The sequence below is a fragment of the Podarcis bocagei genome (assembly GCF_964188305.1).
Source record: "Podarcis bocagei genome assembly, chromosome: 4".
NCBI lineage: Eukaryota > Metazoa > Chordata > Lepidosauria > Squamata > Lacertidae > Podarcis > Podarcis bocagei.
In genome coordinates this window covers 47049410-47073928 of record NC_138128.1, presented here as the reverse complement: position 1 = coordinate 47073928, position 24519 = coordinate 47049410, and the positions used below count along the sequence as shown (strand labels likewise).

The following is a 24519-nucleotide window of genomic DNA, read 5'->3' as shown; positions in this document are numbered from 1 at the left end:
AGTCTCTGCCTAGTATTGTTGCAGTGTGAGGTTCTAAGGGTTCCAGGCACTCGCCCAGGGTTCATGTTTTCCTTTTGCCAATGAGGCACGGCCGAGATTGTTTTGTGTTTATAATATATAGTTTATTTACACATATATACAACCTGAGCCTACAATGGAGGGGTTCACAGCATTAACATCCCAAAAGGATCTGGTTTCTGTTACAGCTGCAGCCTTGGATTCAAACATAAATCAAACATCATGCTCTGCTTCTGTGGCTTTTCAGCCAGCAGCTTTTACTTCTAGCTCATATTACACACAGACTCTAAACTCTGGCTTTTGTCCTTCTGACTATCTAAGCGCTGGAGGAGGGGCCCCACCTCTTTGCTATTTGGCTCAGAGCTTTTGCCTTCTTAATGACCTTTCCCTTTGTTCTCTTAACACTTGTTGAGTCCATGGATTAAGTGTCTGGCACCCACAAATGCATAAATGTACTGTTGGGTTTAATTTTGTGCCTTGAATTCCTCTTTAAAAAACAGAAACACTGCACTGAGTATTGTACTTCAAGTTATGTAATCTGCTTGGGTATATATTTATTTGTTTTCCTCAAAAGCAGGATTATAAATATAATAAATACATGTAATAAGGAAAGTGTTGCTTTTAAAAAATGAATGTGATGGAAACAGCTTTAACAAAAAAAGCTTTCGTAATATGAATATTTTTAACTGGAGGGTCCTAAGTATTTGCCAGTATTATCACACAAACCTGAACTTTATTCTGTTATTTCATAATAGCTACTAGTATGAGAAGCGCGTGGGAGGCTATTCATTGTAGAAACTGTCAGATCTGACTCTGTGATCCAGCTGGAGCGATACCAACTATACCAATGCCCAGTCAGTCAACTTCCTTCTTGCATTTTCATTTGCTAGGCGCTTCTCCTCCCCCTTGCGCATGGCATGTAGTCTTTAGTTTGTTCAGGGATGGTACACAAATTACCAGCATTTTTTCTTCCCTGCTCTTCAGCAAGGAAACTGCATGAGAAAACAGGTTCACCGACACATCCTGAAGAAATTGAAAGGGTTTGCTTGATCTGCTACAGTGCTTTTGAGACAGGCTGAAGGAAATATTGATTCTGTTTTTTAACACAGAAAATATAAATAAACCACTACAGCTAATGCAGTCCGATTTGCCCACGAAAGTTTTAAATGCCCTTAAATAATCAATGGTGCCAAAATGGACAGCAACGGCCTACCTCACTGATTAGCTGTGGCACACATGCAACCAGAGCTAAAGCTATGCTATAAGCAAGAGGACAGTACACTTGCCTAGCTAAACATTTTTCAAAAAAAACAAAAACCTCCTTCCTGCCACTGTTTGGTAATCTGGGTAAGTGGGAAGAATAATGGTGCGACCAAGATGGCAGGGGCCTGAGAGGGAGAGAGAAAGACAGCAGCAATGGAGGACTCAGATGGACATCTGGGGAAAAGACTTTTGCAACCCCATTTGCCATTGAACCCAATGTGTTTTGACTATATGATTTTGGCTTTAGGTGCAATCCCCGGAACATAATCCCCTCATAAATTGCGGGCTTACTGTAATGCAACAGGTAGGTAGCCGTGTTGCATTTGTTGAAGGAACAAAAAAATTCCTTCCAGTAGCACCTTAGAGACCAATTAAGTTTGTTACTGGTATGAGCTTTCGTGTGCATGCACACTTCTTCAGATACCCTGAATATCTGAAGAGGTATCTGAAGGGTATCTGAAGAAGTGTGCATGCACAAGAAAGCTCATACCAATAACAAACTTAGTTGATCTCTAAGGTCTCTAAGGTGCTACTGGAAGGAATTTTTTAAATTTTGTAATGCAACAATCTTTCATCATTCTCAAATACAAAGCACACAAATCATTTTGAATAAGCTGTATAGAAATGTAAAACCCCTCAAAGGTCCCTTTGAGGCCTGTGCCCATGGCACCTGCCTAGTTGGCCCAATGATAGCCCTGGCCCTGCTTCTCCACCACCCTGGCTCCGAGGACCAACTACTTCCATCTGTCTCTTCCCCACCCAGAACTACCTCCTCCACTCCACCTGGTCATTTTTTTAAGAGTACAAAAGCCCTGGCGCTGAAATTTCCCTGGTTTTCCTCTTCGCTTTCCAATCCTTTTTCCTCTTGTATCAGGGATATTACATCATCATCATCATTCCATCCTTTACCCTATGGTTCGAGGGTGGAACTGACAACGACAGAGGATGTTTGACACCTGTCGCTTCTATTGCGCCAACGTGACCGCCCATCGATGGTAAAGGTTTGTCCGGCTGGTTCAGTGTTTTACCTCGCTTGTTTCTAGTTACCCCCCAGCTTCATTGTCAGGTGGTCGCCGATCCGTAACACCTGCAAAATGTAAGCCAACTAATCAAGTAAAAGACAAAAAACTTTGTGTCCCCCCCAATCCCTTGCGTTCAGCCGTTGAGTGCGGCCTACCGGCTTCCTGGCTGCGTTTGCGGCATTGCTGTAAAGCGTCACGTTCTCCTCGGTCCCTAACCGCGGGAAGGGGGAGGCAACGAAAGGGCTAGCTCGCGCAGGCGCGGTGTGCGCGAGGTCCAGTGCTGCGGCAGTTCAGTTGTGCGATTTCTTTTTCGCGGAGAGCGAGGGGCGAGTGAGAGCCGCGCGCGCGCTGGGAGAGGTGAGCGGGACGGAGGCCGGGAAGCAACGGACTGGCCTCTCGCGCCCCCGTGGCGGCGGGGGAGGGGGTGGAGGGAAGAGAGGCGAACCCCCCCACCCGCCCCCACTCCTGAGGCAGGGGAAAGAGGAAGAGAGCGCGTCGTAGTTCTGTCACGAAACCCCCCAAATGACGCGGGAGACGGGTCTCTCTCTTTTCCCTCACGGAGGGAGGAAGGAAGGACCCCGTTCCCCACCTGGCGTCACTGCCGTTTTCCGCGCCGCGGGGAAATGAGCGATTGAAATCCCATCCTGTGGGAGAGGAGGGAGCTGGGGAAGGTGCCTCACGTTGGCCTGCTGGGTGGGAGCACTATAACTTTCTTTCTCTGTTTCTCTCTGTGTATGTATGTGTGTGTCAGAGAGAGAGAGAGTTTGTGAGTGTGTGAAGTATAAGTGATGGACTTGAGTAGGAAAAACCCCAAGCTCCCATTCCAGAAAGGGGCAGGATTTGAGTTGGGAGAGCACCCGCTCCCCATTTTTAAGTGATGCTTAAAGTTAACAGGGTTCTCCTCCCCCACACCCCGTGAGTGGCTCTTGAGTATTTTCTCCTCTCTTCAGTATTTCTAGTGCAGTGGTGCTGCCTCATCTTCTTCTCCTTAGTGAATGGTATCCATAACTCTTAACTAGTGGGGTGTTAATAACAGGAAACTGGAGACACGTAGCTTCTTCTTCTTTTTCTTCCGTTGGGGAGAGAGACAGAGTGAAATTGTAGTGCTTGCTTCCTATGTTCTGTTGAGGATTGAGTAGAAACACTCTCTCGTGGCAGCACAAAAATGATCTTAGTGAAAATTATTTTTTCATTCTACACACCCTCAGCCAGATGTTGACATAAAAATCATCTTTTGTGTAAGAAGGTGGGCAGTGATTGTGGAAATCAAATTTCTCTTTCTTGTCTCCACAAAGGTCTGTGATTTGTGCGGCTTTCTTTCCCTAGTTTGGCACCTGATAACTCTTGACAGGAACAACACTTTTAAAAGAAGATATTGCTGCACCATTCAGACACCAATGTCTGTCTTCATCAATTCCCTTCCATCTCATGCTGCAGCCTGAAAGAGGTTGCTGCATCTAGCTGCATGGCACAGCAAGCCTTTAATTTGTACATTTTGTTCTTCTTACTCCATCACTGCAGCTGTCTTTACTTACATTCTGTGAAACTTCCATCTCTCTTGCACAGTCACTGAAGGGCTGCATTTGCCAAAATTCGAAGAGGGGAAGTTCTTGAGGTGATTTTTTTTTGTATGTAGAAATCACTTGGTGAGTATGTTTGACTCTCAGTGATCTGCAAAACTCATTGAATAGAAAACATGCAGTCAAAATAGCTAATTGTAAGGGTATAGACTCACATTTTACTAAAACCAAAGTTTTAGTAGTGCAGTTACTTATGTACCATAAAATCTATACTAAAATCCAGTACATTTAGCCCTTGTCCTGAGATTGAACAGCAGTTTGGAAAGACTGCTGACATTTTCTTCTTCGTGTCACTTCATTATACACAATCATGAAATCTGGTGGATAAAGAGGGGGCAAATTCTGTATAGTGTTGGCCTGGCATTCTGATAGAGGCAGTTGGTCTACCATTATGTCATATATTTCAGGCAACCTTCCATAGGGATTGGGATTATATTTTCTTTCACTTTATTTAAATTCTGTTCGCTTTAGCACCACCAACCTACAGCAGAGAAATGGCTGCCAAATTGGCAGATTTCTCTATCCATTCAAGCTTTTAAGAATATCTGTCATGAGTGTTTTGTTGCAACATCTAACAATTCTGCTGTAAGCATGCATTGGCCAAATGACCAAGTATGTCTTATTTGTATTTTTGTAATATTAACAGCCATTCCTGGAACTGCAAATAATTAAACTCTCAGATGTGTCAGTAGTTGAACTTAGTGCACTCTGAAAATGCCATCTGGCCTGCTCACTTTTGGTTTGGTGTTCACCTAGACAAAACAGTGTTTAATTGTTAGCAGAATATACCACTGAAACATGCATCTAGAACATTTTGAAAAAATGCTTAATTACCTGAGTATATACTGGTAGATTTAGAACCAGCCCAAACTTTCAGTACTTATGCAAGCTTGTGATCCACTGATAATTGGTGGATCACTGTCTAAGAAGGTTAAAACTTTGGTATAAATGCTAGTTTGTTTGTTTTCCCCATGTTTCTTTTTTATGATACTACCAGGAAAAAAGGATGAGCCATGGGGGATTATTATGAAAGCCTGAAGCAGTTGTGTGTTGTGGTAGGGAATGCTTGGAGATATATGCTCTACCCATTGAGCTATCCCATGTATGTAGGAAAGAGAGAGGATAAGCAGGTCCAAGGATATCCAAGTTATCCTGCTGAATGTGGAGAGGGCATGGCATGGAGGGTGGGTTGTAGTAGTGTTTATAGATGCATGCATCCTGTCCTTTGCTGTGTCCACCCCATCTTTGATATCATCCACTGTGCCCAATAGCCTGGTTTTGTTCTTGAACAGCAGGTCTCTTCATAATAAGACTGTGTTGATCCATGCTCTTATCATGGATGAACAGGCTGACCTGGTGGGGGAGCTGGGTGGGTCTGACCTGACACAGCTTTACCCAGCTGGGTACACACTGCAACACCAAACCAGACTAGAAGTCTGGCGGGGAGGCATTGCCATTGTTCATAGCAGCTCATTCTCTCACTAGGAAGCCTTTCCACTTAGGAGCTGGACTAGAGGGCCTGTTATGGGTCACGGAGATAGTCTGGGGATGCTGTTGTACCACCTACCCTACTACCTCCCTGATCAAGCTGACTGAGGTTGTTTATGGTGTGGTGTTGGAGGAACTAAGGAACATTCTCCTCTGCTGGCTAACAGTTTTGTTAGCTCCTTAGGAGCCATGGATAGCTGTCCCAGATAGTCACTGGCTCAGTGCACGGAGCAGGGCATATCCTTGATTTAGTATTCACCCAGATGGGGAAAAGGATGGTCTGGATATAGGAGTGCCGTTTGTAACCCTGTTGCCATGGTTAGACCACTTCCTAGTGAAGTTTGGACTTTTGGCAGCAGCCCCTTCCTGCAGGGGATGGGACCAATTTGGATAGTCTGCCCTTGGAGACTAATGGAATTGTATAGGTTCCTGACTGCTCTGTGGGATTTCCCAGTGGATAGAGCCCAGTGATCCTGTTGAGGCCCTGTTGTCATTGTGGCATGGGGAGATCATGAGGGTTGTTGATGTGATTGTTCCTGAGGGATCTGTCTAATGCGGCAGGGCCTGAACTGTGCCTTGCTTTACTGAGGAGTTGCAGTCAGTGAAGCAAGCTGGAAGACAACTGGAGCATGTATGGTGGAAAACCTGCTCCAAAGCTTATCAAACACTTCTTACATTACACAGTTCTGCCTACTAAAGTGGCAGTCAAAGAAAAAAGTTGCAGTGAAGAATTACTTTGCTGCCAGTATTGCTTCCTTGATGACCCATCCAGCAAAGTTATTTCAGGTGGTTTGGAGACTAACTGTACTAAAAGTAGTAGATGCATCTTTGGAGCACTTGGTAACATGCTGTGAGCAGCTTGCATGGCACTTCAAGGATTAAGTCGCCCACTTCCATAGTGCCTTAGGTGCAGCAGTTTTTGCAAGTCGAGTCAAGGTGTCCAGTGCAGCACCTTCTATTTCATCATAATATATGAGTCAGGAGAGGCTGAACATGGTCTGGAATATTGTCTGGATGCAGTTGTGGAATGGATGGTGGCTAATGAACAGAGTGTGAACCCTGAGAATATGAAGACGCTGTTGGTGGGTGGTTCCAGTGTCTGGGAGGCTGGCCATTTTCCATTCCTGAATGGGGTTACTCTACCTCTGAAATCACAGTTGCATAGTTTTTTTGGGGGGGGGTATTCCTGGATTCATCTTTGTCACTTGAGGCTCAGTGGCTAGGCATGTAGCCACTACAGTTAGTGCACCAACTGTGGCCTTTTGTGGAGAGGTATAGCCTGGCTACAGTAATTCATGCATTGGTAACTTCATGACTCAATTATTTCAGTGAGCTCTATGTGGCCCTTGTGCCTGATCCAGAAGCTCCAGCAGGTGGAAAATGCTGCAGCTGGACTACTGATGGGGAAAGATTACCGCCAGCACATAGCTCCGGTGCTTAAAAGCTTGCAATGTCTGCCCATATGTTACTGGGCCAGGTTCAAATTCTTTTATTAATTTACAAGATTCTTAACAACATGGGGCTAGGATATCTTAAGGACTGCCTGATATATGCCTGATCATTGAGATGTTTAGGGGAGTCCCTGTTGTTAGTCTCCCATGGCTCAGATGCATAGCTTGTAACTACTAGAAGCTATACATTCAACATAGTGGGCCCAAACTTCAGTGGTTAGTCACCCCTGATGTAAGGAGTTACTGATCCCTCTCTGTTCTTTTCCCACTCTTATTACATATAACAAGATACATTTGCTTATTTATTAAATGTATTTATAACACACCCCTTATTTCTACAGGTAGCATGGTGGGATATAAAAAGACATGAAATAAAAGTAGACAATTTATTAGGTACATTTAGTTGCATTTTTATAGTTATTGATTTGTCTAAAAAAGAACACTCCTTGTTAATAAACAGAAATATTTAAAAATAATGCTAAGACCTGTTTGTAAACTTAGTGGTGCTTAAAACTGTTGGTTTCATTGAATTTTGCATGTTTGTTTTTTACTGTAAGCTTCTATGAAAATCCTTTGTGTTAGTTGGCAGGGTATTATAGGAATATACTTTGAGGTTGCATCCTTTAATCAGTAAAATAATATTCAATATTTCTCAGTTCTGTTTTCATTTCTGCTGATGAAATGTTAAAATAAATTATCTGTGTTGGGATTATCTGTGAGCTAAGGAAGATAACATTTACTGCCCCCTATTGGTTTAATGAAGTTTCATTGATTGTAAGGTGCTGATCCCAATAAGATAAACAAATAAATTGAATGCCTTTTAGTGATGAATACAGGGACTTGGAGATACAGTATTTCATAGAATGTTAGAAGCCTTCCACTGTTTATCTATATATGTGTTTTATATATGTGTGCATGCTCTGGGTATTAAAACTTTGCTTTTTTTGTTATGCAAGCTTATTGTGAAGGAACTAGAAAAAGCAGGGTCATCACACATCTTTTGTTCTACCACCCAATTCTGTTAGCTAGTCAGGTCAAAGTACTGAAACCATGATAACTGAAAGGAGGATGTATACAAAAAAACACACACACAAAACAACAACAACAAAAACACCCCATCCATTTATAACAAGCTACAAAAATATTTGAGCTCTGTGTTCAAAAAATAAGAGAACTGTCTGGCAATTCCACATCTCCACTTTTTAACTGTCAGATCTCTGTGGAAAGCTACTTAATTTGTCAGCATTTGCAATATTTAGTTCAGTGCTGTGTTAAAAGGGGGGGGGGGAGAATAACCTATATGTGTTGTATTCTATTTTTGAAATGTGCATTGCTTGCACACAGACACCTTCTCATATGCATCATGTTAGCCTGGGAAAAGGCTTTATATCTTGAGCATGCAATATGGTAGAAGTTCTTTGATTCAGTTGCTTAGTTATAATAGTGTTAGGAGCACTGTAATTGAAATAAATTGCAGAAGGTTGTTTCTGATGTGCTTGGCATGTTTACAGGTTTCTATATTTATTTGAAGCTATTTGCAGATGCTTGGCCTTTAAAATAAGTTTTTGTAATTTAAGAAAGGTGCCATAGACTTTATAGTTCAGAATTTTAGCTGGCTAGCCGCCTATGCTGTTAACATACTTATCCTACTGACTTACAAAAGTATGTCAGGGTTCAGCTCAACTTATTTTTAACTTGTACCCTTCGCATCATTTGAAAAGAAACATTTGTTAAAGTAAACAAAATCATTAACCCAAAGGAAGATCAGTACTGTACAAGGTTCCTGCATCCTCCTTTCTGATTCATCATAGCAGCTTGAAATCTGTATTGCGTTGTGTCAGTTGGTATGGACAGAGGTGAAAGCAGTAAAATAACTTGGAATGGAGTTACATTAAGGGATTGGATCCACTTTATTTACACTGGTACCTCGGGTTACAGGCGCTTCAGGTTACAGACTCTGCTACTGCTAACCCAGAAATAGTACCTCAGGTTAAGAACTGTGCTTCAGGATGAGAACAGAAATTGCGTGGCGGCGGCAGCAGCGGGAGGCCCCATTAGCTAAAGTAGTTCCTCAGGTTAAGAACAGTTTCAGGTTAAGTACAGACCTCCGGAATGAATTAAGTACTTAATCTGAGGTACCACTGTATGTGTGTGTAATTTAAGAACAGACCTCTGAATAAAATAAATTAAAAAAAAGAATGGATCTCCAGAACGAATTAAGTTCTTAACCCCAGGTACCACTGTACTGAAGTAAGAATTCGAGTATGACCCTATGGAATTTTTGGTAGAAGTCATAATCCATTTTCATCACTGGAATGAAACCTCTGTACTTATTGATCCGCTTTGGTACTTCAAACTTAAAAGGGTGTTGCCATAGTTGAGGCACCAATTTAGTTAATTGGCTAATACTATTTTCTTTTGCATCATTAAACACATTATTTTCCATCCTGCCAAGCATTACAAGATTCATTGATGAATCTTAGGTCCAGTTCAGACACTTACCAGGGCTGAAGATCTTCTCTCTATGGTGAAGGAGCAAATGTGTGTAAACTTATAATATCTTACTCTGACACAAGGATTCAAATAATTAATTCTTTGAATTCACAATGGGAAGAGATTCAGCCTTCTGTGTGTTTGGGTATTTGCTATTTGGATCCCGGTGTCAGATTTAAAGTTAAGTTTGGAGGGGGAGAGGCACTTGCCAACTATTGTTCCACTCTACCAGGGGAAGAATGATTTTGGGCTGAAGTAAACTGCTTGTATGGAAAAACTGTGCTTCTAGGGAGCTGAAGGTTCTTGAGAAACATAAGGTAAAGGGACCTCTGACCATTAGGTCCAGTCGTGACCGACTCTGGGGTTGCGGCGCTCATCTCGCTTTACTGGCCGAGGGAGCCGGCGTACAGCATGACTAAGCTGCTTCTAGCGAACCAGAGCAGCGCACAGAAACGCTGTTTACCTTCCCGCCGGAGCTGTACCTATTTATCTACTTGCACTTTGATGTGCTTTCGAACTGCTAGGTTGGCAGGAGCAGGGACTGAGCAACGGGAGCTCACCCCGTCACGGGGATTCGAACTGCTGACCTTCTGATCGGCAAGTCCTAGGCTCTGTGGTTCTTGAGAAACATACATTTTCATTAATTTATGTATTGCTTATAAGCAAAAAAAGGGCTTCCTTACATATATGGAACTGATGTCTGAATTTTAATTACTTCTGTTCACTTCTCCCCATATGTATTCCTAACCATCTCTCTTACTGAAATGATGAATGGAAAGGAAATTTACCTCAGTCCTTTAATGCATTCATTCTCTCTGTTGGCTGGGGCTGCCCCCACCCCCAAGGAATTAACGTGTCAGTTTAGGAAAGTTTTAAATAGCAAAATGCAAAGAGATTGAAAATTGAGCAATTTGGGCCACATTTGTCAGCACAGCTGACCTAAATTGATGGTTGTAAAAACTTTATACTTTAAGTCTTTCCTGTGTTTAATGATTCACAAATCATAATTGTGATACCATAAGGATATTATCCTTTTATTAGTTGCTGCTGGAATGACGGTGGCTGGAGACTAGAAAATGTCCTCAGACTTTTCAAGAGGCAGTTGATGGAGAAGCCAAGTCACAATATCAAACAGGCCAAAGGCCAAGTCAAACCTGATACATTTGCAACTGATGGTTCCTGTTTCTCCCTTTCATCAACTCCTTGTCTGACAATTTAAGACCATTTCCTGCTTGTGCTGGTTTCTGGAGAGACTGCTTCAGTATGCCTTGTTTATAGTGCTTTATCTGCTTGCTCCTGTACTCCCTCCAAGTGTGTTGTTACATAGAATTGAGACACGATAGACCTGCAATTGTTGGTCTGTTGCTGTTGATTCTTTATTGTACCGTATTTTTCGCTCTATAGGACGCACCGGACAATAGGACGCACCTTGTTTTAGAGGGGGGGAAACAAGAAAAAAAAATTCTCCCCCTCTCTGCCCAGCACCCCTTCAGCGAAGCGGCAGGAGACGCTGCGCAGAGAGGGGGAGAATTTCCCCCCTCTTGTTTTCCCCCTCTAAAACAAGGTGCCATTTAAGGTGCGTTCAGTCGCCTTCAGGCGGCTACCTTGGAAGCCTGGAGAGCGAAGGGGTCGGTGCCCACCGACCCCTCTCGCTCTCCAGGCTTCAGGTTCCTTTCGACCTGCTCTTTGGGGCTGGCAGGGGGGAGCCCACCACCAGCCCCAAAGAGCAGGTCGGGGAGCGGGGAAAGGCGCGCAGTGGAGAGGCTCCTGCCATAGCCCCCCGTGCACTCCCCAGGCTGGAGAGGTGGTGCGCGGCTAAAGAGACTTCTGCCATAGTCGCGCGTCACCTCTCCAGCCGGGAGAGCGTGTGCGCAGTTAAAGCAGCCCCCCCGCCACCCTCTCCCAGCTGGAGAGGTGACGCGCGACTACCGCGGGAGCCTCTTTAGCCGCGTGCGCGCTCTCCCGGCTGGAGAGGTGGTGCGCTGCTAAAGAGACTTCTGCCATAGTCGCGCGTCACCTCTCCAGCTGGGAGAGCGCGCGCGCGGCTAAAGCAGTCCCCCGCGACCCTCTCCCAGCTGGAGAGGTGATGCGCGACTACGGCAGGAGCGTCTTTAGCCGCGCACGCGATCTCTCGGCTGGAGAGGTGGTGCACAGCTAAAGAGACTTCTGCCGTAGTCGCGTGTCACCTCTCCAGCCGGGAGAGCGTGTGCGCGGCTAAAGCAGCCCCCCCGCGACCCTCTCCCAGCTGGAGAGGTGACGCGCGACTACCGTGGGAGCCTCTTTAGCCGCGCGCGCGCTCTCCCGGCTGGAGAGGTGGTGCGCGGCTAAAGAGACTTCTGCCATAGTCGCGCGTCACCTCTCCAGCTGGGAGAGCGCGCGCACGGCTAAAGCAGCCCCCCGCGACACTCTCCCAGCTGGAGAGGTGACGCGCGACTACGGCAGGAGCCTCTTTAGCCGCGCGCGCGCTCTCCCGGCTGGAGAGGTGGTGCGCGGCTAAAGAGACTTCTGCCATAGTCGCGTGTCACCTCTCCAGCTGGGAGAGCGCACGCGTGGCTAAAGCAGCCCCCCGTGACCCTCTCCCAGCTGGAGAGGTGACACGCGACTACAGCAGGAGCCTCTTTAGCCGCGTGCGCGCTCTCCCGGCTGGAGAGGTGGTGCGGGGCTAAAGAGGCTCCTGGCATAGTCGCACGTCACCTCTCCAGCCGGGAGAGGGTCTCAGGGGGCTTGTTTAGCTAAAGAAGCCCCCCGCGACCCTCTCCCAGCTGGAGAAGTGGTGTGCGGCTAAAGAGGCTCCTGCCATAGCCGCGCGCCACCTCTCCAGCCGGGAGAGGATCACGGGGCTATGGCTTCTTCGCTCCATAGGACGCACACACATTTCCCCTTCATTTTTGAAGGGGAAAAAGTGCGTCCTATACATCGAAAAATACGGTAAATGTTAAATTGTGTAAATAAGTTTGATATTCCATTAATAAATGGATGTAATTTAGGTAGGTTCTTTCTCTTTCTGTAGTACTCATAGAAACATAGACTAGATGACTTCTGATGTACCTAAGCAGCTCTTGATGCAGGGTATGCATTACTACAGCATCCTTGTTAGGTGACAATCCAGTCTTTCATTTGAAAATTGAAATGAAAGAGAGTCTATCACATCCCAGACAGTCTGTTCCACTGTCAAATGGCCCATAAAGTCAAAAAGATCTTCCTAAAATTTAGTCTAAATCATTTTCCTTTTAATTTAAATGGCTTGCATCCTATCCTCTGGAGCAGCTATCATCATCTGTGTGATAGCTCCTCAGTTATTTGAAGATGGCTATTTTATTGCCTTTTAATAATCTTTTCTTCAGGATAACCACATATACCTCCTTCAATCTTTTCTCCAATGGCTTGGTCTTCAGGCCTCCTCACCAACTTTATTGACCTCTGCATGCATTCCAGTTTGTTCATATCCTTCTTTAATGTTGGTTCCCAGAACTAGACATGAGCAGAAGAGAGCTGCACCATTCCTTACCATGATATAGACCAGGCTTCCTCAAACTCGGCCCTTCAGATGTTTTTGGCCTGCAACTCCCATGATCCCTAGTTAGCAGGACCAGTGGCCAGGGATGATGGGAACTGTAGTCTCAAAACATCTGGAGAGCCGAGCTTGAGGAAACCTGATCTAGACACTGTACTTCTGTTGATGCAATCTAGAAGCATTCATTCAGTTCGCACAGCATTCTTGTTGAAGCAAGCTTGTTGAAGCATGCATACTGAAGTATATACCCCCACAAGTATGCTAGAGTCTCTGCTTTGTCTTTTTTTTTTTTTACAACTAAGATAACTGTTTTTATCAGCCACTTGCTTTCCCCCAAGTATTTATGACTCTTTTTAAAAACAGGGAGTGGTGAGACATACATTACAAACTAAAAAAGTGTCTTCATTTGTTGTTTCAGAATTAAGTGACAGTTGCACAAAACAACAACAAAATGACAACTTCATGGAGTGACAGATTGCAAAATGCAGCAGATCTTCCTGCAAATATGGATGGCTATGCTATGAAGAAGTATCGTCGGGAAGCATATCACCGGTAAGCTCTTTATGTAAGGAAAGCATTTTACTGCAGGAAAAAGCAAAGTTCCAGAGCCCTAAGGACCACATTCAAATATCTCCACATGGTTGAGAGCCAGCTGGCATTGCTTTCCCTTCCACAGGCCCCTGCATCTCTTACTGCTGGTTTCTCTCCTCAACTCAGACGTGGCTTCTTCTTTTTTTACTATGCATGTCTCTGGCAGTGTCATTCAATCTGTCTATTTATATTGCATAACTTGATGTTTGCAGGATTGTGTTGCTTCCACCATTGTGCTATTCATTCTTAGGCAAAGAGGAGGTAGAAGGGATGCTTGTTTTTGTGAGTTGTGGTATTGTTACCCCTGCTATATTGCAACAGTGTTATGACCCAGGAACTAGACAACTGTTTTATATTTTTTTATTTAGGTGGCATATACTTAATGTTTAAATTGATTTATATAGGCTTTTTCTACTTTTTAAGATTAGAAACAAATTTTTAAGGTTAAAAAGGAGAATTCCCTGTTACTTTACTCTCCACAAATGAGTGAATAACGTCAAAGTTGGCATAATTAGAGCGGGTTTGGGCTTGTAATGTTATGAAATAGAATTAATTGACTTGGAGAGGAAAGTAGGAGAATTAAGAGAATGTGACAGTAGATTAAACCTAAGTTTAATTCTTTGCTAGTATGGAAAAGAGACAATCAGTTGGTATTGAACAAAGCCTAAAACTGTCAACAGGTGGTTAAGAGGAAATAGTTATACTTGGTTGTCATCCCTATATTATTTTTGGCTCATCTGAATATTAAAAATACCCTGTCCCTACTTGTGCAGAGGAAAGATTGATGACAGACTTGGTGGATGTAATGGAAAATATTTTTTTTCCAGCTGTTGCTTTGCCAGTGCCAGTGGTGTCAAGACAACAATAATAGCCCTGCCACATTGCTACAAATTCCATGGATGTTTCATAAATATAGATACACATATTGAGGACATGTGGTTTTTAACAGAAGAAATTAGTTTTATATCAAGTAATCATCAGTGGATGTCTTCTTGTGTCAGATACAGATATGTGCATATGGTATAAGAGAATTCTGAGTTGGCGAGGAATGAAATAATTTCTATAGCTTTAAAAATGTCCAACTAGCAAGGTGGTCAAATGACCTGGATGGAGTCATGTTGAAAATCTCAATAATTCATATTTTTAAACACTATTTTCTAGCTCCTCCTTTTTTCTTTCTTCCTTGTAGTCCATGTTACTTCTCTAGGTCTCATTGATCAGTTTCACGTTTGGAATCTTCTTGAAAACTGAGCTTGACATTTCTGAAGCCTCAGTGTTGTGACTAGCTTTAACAGTGCAATTCTGTACAGTACATATGTTCCTAGTAAGTCTCATTGACCTCATAAGTTGTTACTTTCAGGTTAGCATGTATAGGATTGCAGTCTGACAAAGCACTCCTAATCTCCAGATTTGCTGGCTGAAGGGGGTTAGGATGGAGCAGAGATACCTCTCTGCCGACTTTGTCATTGAAAGGGCTTGTCTGCCACAGATATCTCACTGACCATGTCCAAGCTATAGATTTCTCCAGGTATAGATTTGCTGTTGGTGGTTCTTTTGCCTTCAGTGGCCAATGTTAGGCCCTGGGGTGATAATGATCTTGAACCTACCAGCCTCTGGCAAGCCCTGAAGTGGATGTAACTAACGAGAGACTTTGAAAAATCTGTAGGGGAGAAAAAAAGTAAGACTTCTCTCCCACATCTCTTGCCCTGGTTGGTAGGTATTACTGCTTTTTGAAAAAGGCAACACACTCCTGTTTTTAGTGGTGCATACTAGCAAAAGGCAATATGATTTAAAAAGTAGCATGATTGTACAAATTAATTAAAATAGTAAAAATCAAAACAAATAAGGCTGCAATTTATGTACACTTATTTTGGAGTAAGACCCATTGGATTTAGTGGGGCATACTTCTAAGTAGACACCCCAGAAGATTGCAATGTAACATTTTTAGAATAAAGAAGGAATGGCTTCCTGGCCTGAATCCACACAGCCCTGGGAATGGGAGTCCTGATTTACCATACTTTTCCATGTATAAGACTAGGTTTTTTTTACTTTAAAATAAGGTTAAAAATCTGGAGGCGTCTTATACATGGATAGTAAATATGCCCATTTTCTAAATTTGGGGTCCCCAAAAGTAGGGGGCATCTTATACATGGGGGCATCTTACACACAGAAAAATATGGTACTTCAGTGTTAGACTGACTACCTGATAGGCTTTTGAGAAGAGGTTATAGTTAAATTAACTAGTTTTTATATAGAACTTTTGAGCATTCAAAGCACTTTTTTTATTTATATTTCACCATGCGTGGAATTCTCAACCAACAAGGTAGGGCGCACAGATGATATGACATTGCATCAAATTATGCCTTTTCTTAGGCCACCATTCAGCACCCAGGACAATTAGCAGTCCAAATAAACATAAGCAATTGGAGTCATTCTGGAGCCTGCTGTGGTAATGGTGTATGAAAGAAATAATATAATTTTGATTAGTAAAAATAAAGTGAAGGTCAATTTTCTAAATATTTCTCTTTTCTATTAACAAAATGCAAGGAAAAGGTTCAATGCTAAGGTCCCCAAGATGATAGCCTTTTCCAGGCCAAGTACATCATGGAACTTTGGAGTGTCAGGCATAGCCCTATTGGCTTTAGCCCAAACGTAGCAGAGTTTTCCTGCACAGCGAGGAAGCTAGTCGCGGCGGTAATGACTAGTCAGCTAGACTCAGAATAACTATTTACAGGATTTATTAAAAGGAAAAATAAAACCAGCAGAGTTTCTGCATACAAATAAAAGCAAAATAAACCCTCTCTTTCTCTCTCATAACCATACACAGCACTTCTAACTCCTAACACACCTCACATCAAACTGTGCTAGCAATCCCTAGATAACAGAGTTGAGTGCTGCTCGTTAACCAATCAGAGCGAGTAGTTTCTAGGTCAAGCAGACCTGGGCTTTCTGCCAAGAGTAAATTGACACCAGCTGGAGTTAATTGGTGAAGCTAGAATCTGCAAGTTTCCCACGAGAACCAATTAACAGAAACTGAAACCGAAACTGAACACCCCCTCACAGATTCTGCTGAACAATTAACTCCAAATACACCTATGTAGGAGATCATTTTTCCAGCAAACCTAAACCCTTGCACATTCGCTTGTTCTTTATCTTTGCCAATGGTTTAGTTAACACATCTGCTACATTTTCTTCACTTGACACATAAGTACAGGTGATTACATTGTCTTGTACACAGCAACGTACATTTTGGTATTTTACAGAGATATGTTTTGAACGCGATTTGAAACCCTCTGTTTTACTTAAGGTTATACAAGCCTGATTATCAATGTAAACTTGTACCGGTTCTCCACAATTTACATTTAAATCTGCCATCAAATGCTTGAAATAAATCACCTCGTTGCACAATTCACTCAATGCGGCGTACTCTGATTCCGTTGATGACACACTTACAACGTCTTGCTTGCGTGACCGCCAGCTGATTAAAGCTCCACCGACCATTATGACTAGTCCTGTGACAGATTTTCTATCTGGCAAATTTCCCCAGTCACTATCACAGTAGCAACTCAACATTTCATCCTCGGAAGAATTTAATTGTAACATATAGCCAATTGTCTGTTTGAGATATCTCAGAACTTGTTTTACTCCTTTCCAGGCATTTAGTGTGGGTTTTGAGACCAATCTACTTAATATGCCTACTGCATAGCTAATATCAGGTCTGGACCACTGTGCTATATACAATAAACTTCCAATTACAGAGTGATATACATCAGGGTGTTCAAATTCAGGACTCTCATCTGTATGAAGTGTTTTTATGAAACCTGGATCCATAGGCACCGCTGCCCCTTTGCAATCCTGCATCCTGTATGTAGTCAGTAGTTGTTTAACTTTGTTCTGCTGACTAATTAGGCAGCTGCCATCTTGGGCCCAGCACACTTCCAACCCTAGATATGTCCTAACCGGGCCTAAGTCTTTTGTACACCCACCTGCAGCCTACAATCTTTGCCCCCTCAGGCGCTGCTACTGGTGTAAAAACCTTGTGCTCATTCAGAGAGGACATCTCTTCCTCCATTGCCTGTTTCCAGAGCTCTGCCTCCTCTTTTGGTAACTTTAACACCTCCTGAAAACTCTTGGGTTCTGCACTTACACTAAACACATTTGCAGTATCTGGAGAAAAACGCACTGGAGGCACTCCTTTGTTTTGTCTTTTAGACCTTCTGGGAGAAAATTTTTCTTCTGACCCACTTTCCTCCTCAGAACTACGACCTCTCTTTTGTTGCTTAGCAACTGGTCTTTGGCTTTCTTGAGAGCTCTTATCTGAACTTTCCTCCCCCTCAGACTCTGATTCTCTGTGTCTACTTTCAGAGTCATGAAGCTCCTGGGAAGGTTCAAACCAAACCTCAGTATTGGCATGTAGTCTCTCCCAGCCACTATGTTCACAAAAACTGGCATTCCTGGAGATCACAATGCCATTTGTCCCTTCAGCAAAGCGGAAACCTTTTCCCAGCTCCTGGTAACCCACAAACACTAGCTGTTTGGTCTTAGGATCTCCCTTCTTCCTCATTTGTTTCGGAATTAATACCCAGGCTTTTGATCCAAACACATGCAAATGGTCAATTTTAGGTTTTTTCTGAAACAATTTAAAGTACGGGGTTGTACCTATTGTTTGATGGAAGAGCCTATTTTGGAGATAACACGCGGTGAGCATGCTCTCCCCCCAATAAGACATGGGCAAATCAGCATCCTCAAGCATGGCAAACATCATATCTTGTAAAGATCTGTTTTTCCGCTCTGCAACGCCATTCTCCTCTGGGGAAAAAACGTTCGTTTTTCTATGCCCAATGCCACGCTTTTGTAACCAATCTTTAAAGGCATTTGACATAAATTCGCCACCTCTGTCCGTCTGAATCCTTTTGAGTTTAACAGACAGAAATCTTTCCGCAGATGCCACCCAGCCTTTAAACTTAGTGAACACGTCACCCTTATTTTTCATGGGAAAAACCCAAGAATAACGCGTGGCGTCATCCACAATTGTTAGTGAAAAGCGCGATCCACCCCTGCTTACAGCAAATGGACCAATTACGTCCATGTGAACCAGCTGTAGCGGTGACTCACTAACTCTGTCACTTCTGGGGTAAGAGACTCTGTGGGTTTTAACCTTTTTACACATATTACAATCAAGGTACTTGTTACAACTCTTTAAATTACCCCCATCAGCCAATTCAGACATTTTTAGTACACTTTTCCAGCAAGCATGCCCCATTTTCCTATGCAATAAGTGCACACAGTTGTCATGTATAGCTTTGTTATTCACTGCAGGCTGAGATTTACTGACTACTGCTGCAACTTGAGATCCTGCTTTAAGCCAAAACAAGCCTCCCTCTGACTTAGCAGTGCCTAAAATCTCACCAGCCTTCTTAATAATGCAACTGTCTCCTTCAAAATACACTTTAAACCCAGCTTTTAGCAAACAATCTACAGACATCAGATTGCTCCTTAATGACGGCACACAAAGTACATTTTGCAGGCATTCACGAAGACAAGGAACATAAACTGCACCCCCCGAAATCACTTCGGATGTACTTCCGTCTGCTAGAGCCACCTGGCTGCGCTGTGCTGAATTCTTGGAAACAAACAATTCATCTGAATTCACGATGTGGCGAGATGCTCCCGAATCGACCACCCAGACCGCTTGTTTCTCATCAGCAATCTTGACCTCGCCGGTCACCAGCTGAGCCGACTGTTTACGTTTGAAGAATTTCCTTTTACGCTGCTGCTGCTGCTGATCTCGTCTCTGCTCCTGCACCGGCAACTGAGACTTGACCAACTCCGGACATTGTCGTTTTAGATGCGCTGAAGACCCACATCGGAAACAACGCCTAACAGCAAACGCTGACTCCTCACCAGTACGCTGCTTTTGCTCCACCTCTGGCACGGCATGAGAACTCCTTCCAAACCGCCCACCAGTAAAAGCCTCTGCAGCCAACGACCTTTCTTGCCTCTTCTGCCATTCTTCAATCAAACGCCCAGTAACGTAACTGACTGATAAATCATGCTCCTGCATGCCTTCTAGAGACAAAACTAAATTATCCCAGCTTTCCGGGAGAGAACTCAAAATAATAGCCACCTTCTCCTGCTGGTCTAATGCACAGTCTCTTTCCTGTAGCGCAGAAAACTTTAACTGTAAACTGTGTAGGTGTTCCTGCATTGTAACCCCAGGCTGTAACATTGCCTTGTACAATGCCTTGCGAATGAACAGCTTGGAAACCGCTGTCTCACGCACATGGAGTTCTTTAAGTGCTTGCCACACACCTCTAGCTGTCTTGATTCCCCTCACATACGGCAACTGGGAATCTTCCAGCCCCAAGACAATTGTGGCCCTTGCTCTTTGGTCTTTATCGAGGTCTTCATCATCAGGCTTCGTAGGAAACTTACTCACCACTTGCCAGAGACGATCCCTCTGCAGCACTGCCTGCATGCGTTCCGACCACAGCAAGTAATTGGAGTCATTCAGACGCTCAAAAGCCATCTGACCTGGTTGTGAGGTCATCTTGAGAGCGATGTCCCTGGAACCCGGAACCAGCTACTCACGACCACCGAGAGAGAAAACAGGAACCACAGCACCCAGCACTCACACGCTGCAGCTGTTGTCCTTGTGTCCGCTGCGTCACCAGCTCACCACGGTCAGGAACCAGCCAGGAACAACAACCTCTGGAACTACTGGAACCAACGCCGTTGATGCTGACACCACCGCAACTCAGGCTGGCAGCACAATGCCCATAACCTCATGGAACTTTGGAGTGTCAGGCATAGCCCTATTGGCTTTAGCCCAAACGTAGCAGAGTTTTCCTGCACAGCGAGGAAGCTAGTCGCGGCGGTAATGACTAGTCAGCTAGACTCAGAATAACTATTTACAGGATTTATTAAAAGGAAAAATAAAACCAGCAGAGTTTCTGCATACAAATAAAAGCAAAATAAACCCTCTCTTTCTCTCTCATAACCATACACAGCACTTCTAACTCCTAACACACCTCACATCAAACTGTGCTAGCAATCCCTAGATAACAGAGTTGAGTGCTGCTCGTTAACCAATCAGAGCGAGTAGTTTCTAGGTCAAGCAGACCTGGGCTTTCTGCCAAGAGTAAATTGACACCAGCTGGAGTTAATTGGTGAAGCTAGAATCTGCAAGTTTCCCACGAGAACCAATTAACAGAAACTGAAACCGAAACTGAACAGTACAGTGGTACCTCGGGTTCCATATGCTTCAGGTTACAGACTCCGCTAACCCAGAAATAGTACAGTGGTACCCCGCAAGACGAACGCCTCGCAAGACGGAAAACCCGCTAGACGAAAGGGTTTTCCGTTTTGGAGGCGCTTCGCAAAACGAATTTCCCTATGGGCTTGCTTCGCAAGACGACAGCCCATAGGGAAATCTCTGGGACAGCGGGGAAGCGCAGCGCGTCTTCCCCACTGTCCTCGGACCTCCTCCCACCGCCCGGCTTCGGAACGAATCTCCGATGCCGGGCGGGGGGGGACGCCTCCTCCCGCCGCCCGGCATCGGAACGAATCTCCGATGCCGGGCGGGGGGGGAACGCCTCCTCCCGCCGCCCGGCATCGGAACGAAGCTCCGATGCCCGGCGGGGGGGGGGGAACGCCTCCTCCCGCCACCCGGCATCGGAACGAAGCTCCAATGCCGGGCGGGGGGGAACGCCTCCTCCCGCCGCCCGGCATCGGAACGAAGCTCCGATGCCGGGCGGGGGGCGGGAACGCCTCCTCCCGCCGCTCGGCATCGGAACGAAGCTCCGATGCCGGGCGGTGGGGGGAACGCCTTCTCCCGCCGCCCGGCATCGGAACGAAGCTCCGATGCCGGGCGGGGGGGGGATGCCTCCTCCCGCCGCCTGGCATCGGAACGAAGCTCCGATGCCGGGCGGCGGGGCAGGAACGCCTTCTCCCGCCGCCCGGCATCGGAACGAAGCTCCGATGCCGGGCGGGGGGGCGGGGACACCTTCTCCCGCCACCCAGCTTCGGATGGCTTTCCTGAAGACTTGGGGTGGGAGGAGGGATTTCCTTCCCACCGCCAACATTCAGAATGCTGTTCTGAATGTTGGCGGTGGGGAGGAAAAACCCTCCTCCCACGCAAGCCCCGGGAACAGAGGGAAAGCGCTGCGCGCCTTCCCCTCTGTTCCCGTACCTGTCCTGAAGGCTTGCGGTGGGGAGAAAAGCCCTTCTCCGCACCGCCAGCCTGGCAAGCGGTTTCCCTAGGAACGCATTAATTGATTTTCAATGCATTCCTATGGGAAACCGTGCTTCGCAAGACGAAAAACTCGCAAGAAGAAAAAACTTGCGGAACGAATTAATTTCGTCTTGCGAGGCACCACTGTACCTCGGGTTAAGAACTTTGCTTCAGGATGAGAACGGAAATTGTGTTCCGGCAGCGCGGCGGCAGCAGGAGGCCCCATTAGCTAAAGTGGTGCTTCAGGTTAAGAACAGACCTCCAGAACGAATTAAGTACTTAACCCGAGGTACCACTGTACTGCATCAACCCATGGCCAACCCTCCAAGGGTCATATGTCAAAGTGGGTGTGGCTAAAGTGTAAAAAGTGGGTGTAGCCATTCAAGGACTAATTTGGGGAAACCTTTTGGCCCCACAGAAGTACTGCAGAGGATTTGTGCAAATGATCATTAAAAAATTGGGGGGGGGGGGGATTTGTGAAGCCTTGTGGACCTGCAATTTTTTTTTTCATTCTAAAATTTTATTAAATCAAATTTAATAAAATCGCCACAAAAAATAATAAACACAGCATTACAATTGTAACATACTCTTACATAATCTTAGGGCATTAATGGTCAAATAGACTCTCCACAAACATGTTTGCAAAACTGGTGGGAGAAATTGCTACTTCCCTTATGAAAAGAAGGGGGGCGGGTTTCATCAAAGTTGTCTCTCTTTATAACACTGTTTGCTACTCTTCTAAGCCCAGATAATCGCTCTGAAATAGCCACGTCCTAGATATTGTTGTTCCATACCTCAAGAGGTAGCTCAGCCTGGGATTTCCAAAACAGGCTATCACTAAACCTGCAAATAACTTGTTGGCATCAGAGTGAAGGTGCCTAAAGTAGCTTGTTCTCACTTTGTCCTGCAACAGAAGCTGAATGTTTCTACTGACCAATCTGAATGAGGATAATGTGACATCAGACCTGTCTCCTTCCGTGTATCCTCAAGTTCGCTTCATCCCAGGAGCTGGCAGAAGCTGCAGAGGAGCAGCTAGCTGACCTGGAGAAAAGTCAGTTTAGACCAACGTCAGCCTTCTGATCATCCCACTGAGAGAGTGAGGTTTTGGAGGGTCCACAGCCACTGGGCCTTGCATCACTTCCTATTCAAGTGATTGACATCATAGCTCATCACCCCAAGTTCTGTTGGTGGATCTGGCAGGTTTTGGTACAAGGAGTGGGGATTGGTCCCTCAGATAGCCTTTCTGGGGCCTGCTTTTTTCTCCTCAGCCATGGTCTGAGGCTCAGTCCCAGGCCTTACCTCAGGTTTTTGTGGGAGAGAGTGCACAATGTCTACTTTAGTGGTTTGTTGGGATCTCAGGGCTCCTCAGTGACTCCAGCCTTCCTGCATAGGTTCATTCCTGCTCCTCTAGGGGGCAGAAACTGCCTCCTTTCCCCCCTCCTCTCCTGGGTCTAGTGATGCAGCAGCTGTGGCAGAGTTCAGGGGCACTCTTGCCTTCACAGGCATTGGATCATCTCTGGGCAGCTGGAAGAGGAAGTCTTGATGCCACCAACATGTCAGGCCAGAAGGGAGGGGGCCAATGCTGCTCAGAGGCCCAAAGGCAAACTGATTCCTCCACTCTCTGCCTCAGCTTCTGCCACAGGGTGGCATGCCAGGCAAGGGCTCCAAAGCAGGTGACAAGTTTGTGTGAAAGCTTATATTTGCACTAGGGTGGATCCAGATCTCTGACACTGCTGCAGGAGGTAACACATCTGTTCAACTGGGCGGAGAACCACCTTGCATCTATCACTGTGGAACATGTATCAGGTGCTTCAAATACCAGGGCAGGTTGGCTGAGTCTCCAGGACATGTCTTAAGCAGAATTGAGTCATCTGCCCATGGTGTTAGAACAGATAGTGTTACACTTCGGTCAGCCCTGTATGGACCTATTCATGACTCAGCAGAATGCCAATGTGAATAGTGCATAAGTAACACTGCGTTTTTAACCCGGATTCAGTGATCCTGAAGTTGGACCCTATGTTTGTTCCTAAGGTTAACTCAAGTTTTGATAGGAACTAGGATGTCATGTTACCTTCTTTCTACCCCCACCTAAGATTGGACAAGGAGAGGGAGAGGCACTCTCTTGGACTTAAGACGAGCACACTGCATGTCTATCTAAAGGGAATGGAATCCTTCCACTTGTGTGATTCCCTGTTTCTCTCCTTCCAGCCCCAAACCATGGGAAAGAAGGTTTCAACTGCTACACTTTCCAGATGGCTGAGAGGATGCATTTCCAAGTGTTGTGAGGTTTCTGTTCTGACTTGTCTGCTGGGGTCACTGCTCACTCTACTAGCAGTACCTCTATTTTGGCTGCCTTCAGCATCTCTGGGGGAAGCCATCTGGTCTTCTTTGTCTACCTTTGTGAGGCATTACAGGATTGATATCTGTGCGTCTGCCAAAGCTTCTTTTGGTTGGCAAGTACTACAGCCAGTGGTTCTCCAGTAGGGATAGGAGGTCCATAGCTGGTCCCACCTCTCTGAGTAGCTGTGGTACATCCCATTGGATGATCCCCTCCACCCAGCAGGAAAATGTGACATTGGACCAACTGTGAAGGTTCATTTTCTGCAGGGGATGGAGGAATACTACCTGCCGTAAGCTAGTTTTGGTTATTGGCTGTAAGTTGGACAAATCTTTTTTATATGTGGGTTTCTTTGGGGGTTTTTGTTTTGTTTTGTTTTGCTTTTTACTGGATGTTCTTCTTCCTCAATAGTTGCAGTTCTTGCATTTTGTTCAGCTGGCATTTTGTATCCATGGGATGCACTGCTTTTCTGAGATTAACATGATATTTTCTTCTGAGTTGGATTATCTTGTCAGCTGGAGGTATTGT

At 45.0% G+C, this 24519-nt stretch overlaps 1 protein-coding gene across 12 annotated transcripts in view; it reads left to right on the top strand.

Annotated features, from left to right (window-relative positions):
• Positions 1-2535: 2535 nt before the first annotated feature.
• Positions 2536-24519, top strand: part of NT5C2 (5'-nucleotidase, cytosolic II) — a 105193-nt gene continuing 83209 nt past the window's right edge. For 4 of the 12 annotated variants that reach the window (XM_081191259.1, XM_081191262.1, XM_081191263.1 and 1 more), the window contains exons 1-2: positions 2536-2660; positions 13248-13381. In XM_081191259.1, the coding sequence (XP_081047385.1) occupies positions 13281-13381 (101 nt within the window). In that variant the 5' untranslated portion in view covers positions 2536-2660; positions 13248-13280. Of the gene's footprint in view, positions 2661-2807; positions 2997-13245; positions 13382-24519 lie in introns of those variants that run through there. The other 8 variants (XR_014007470.1, XR_014007471.1, XM_081191253.1 and 5 more) reach the window with 4 other exon arrangements.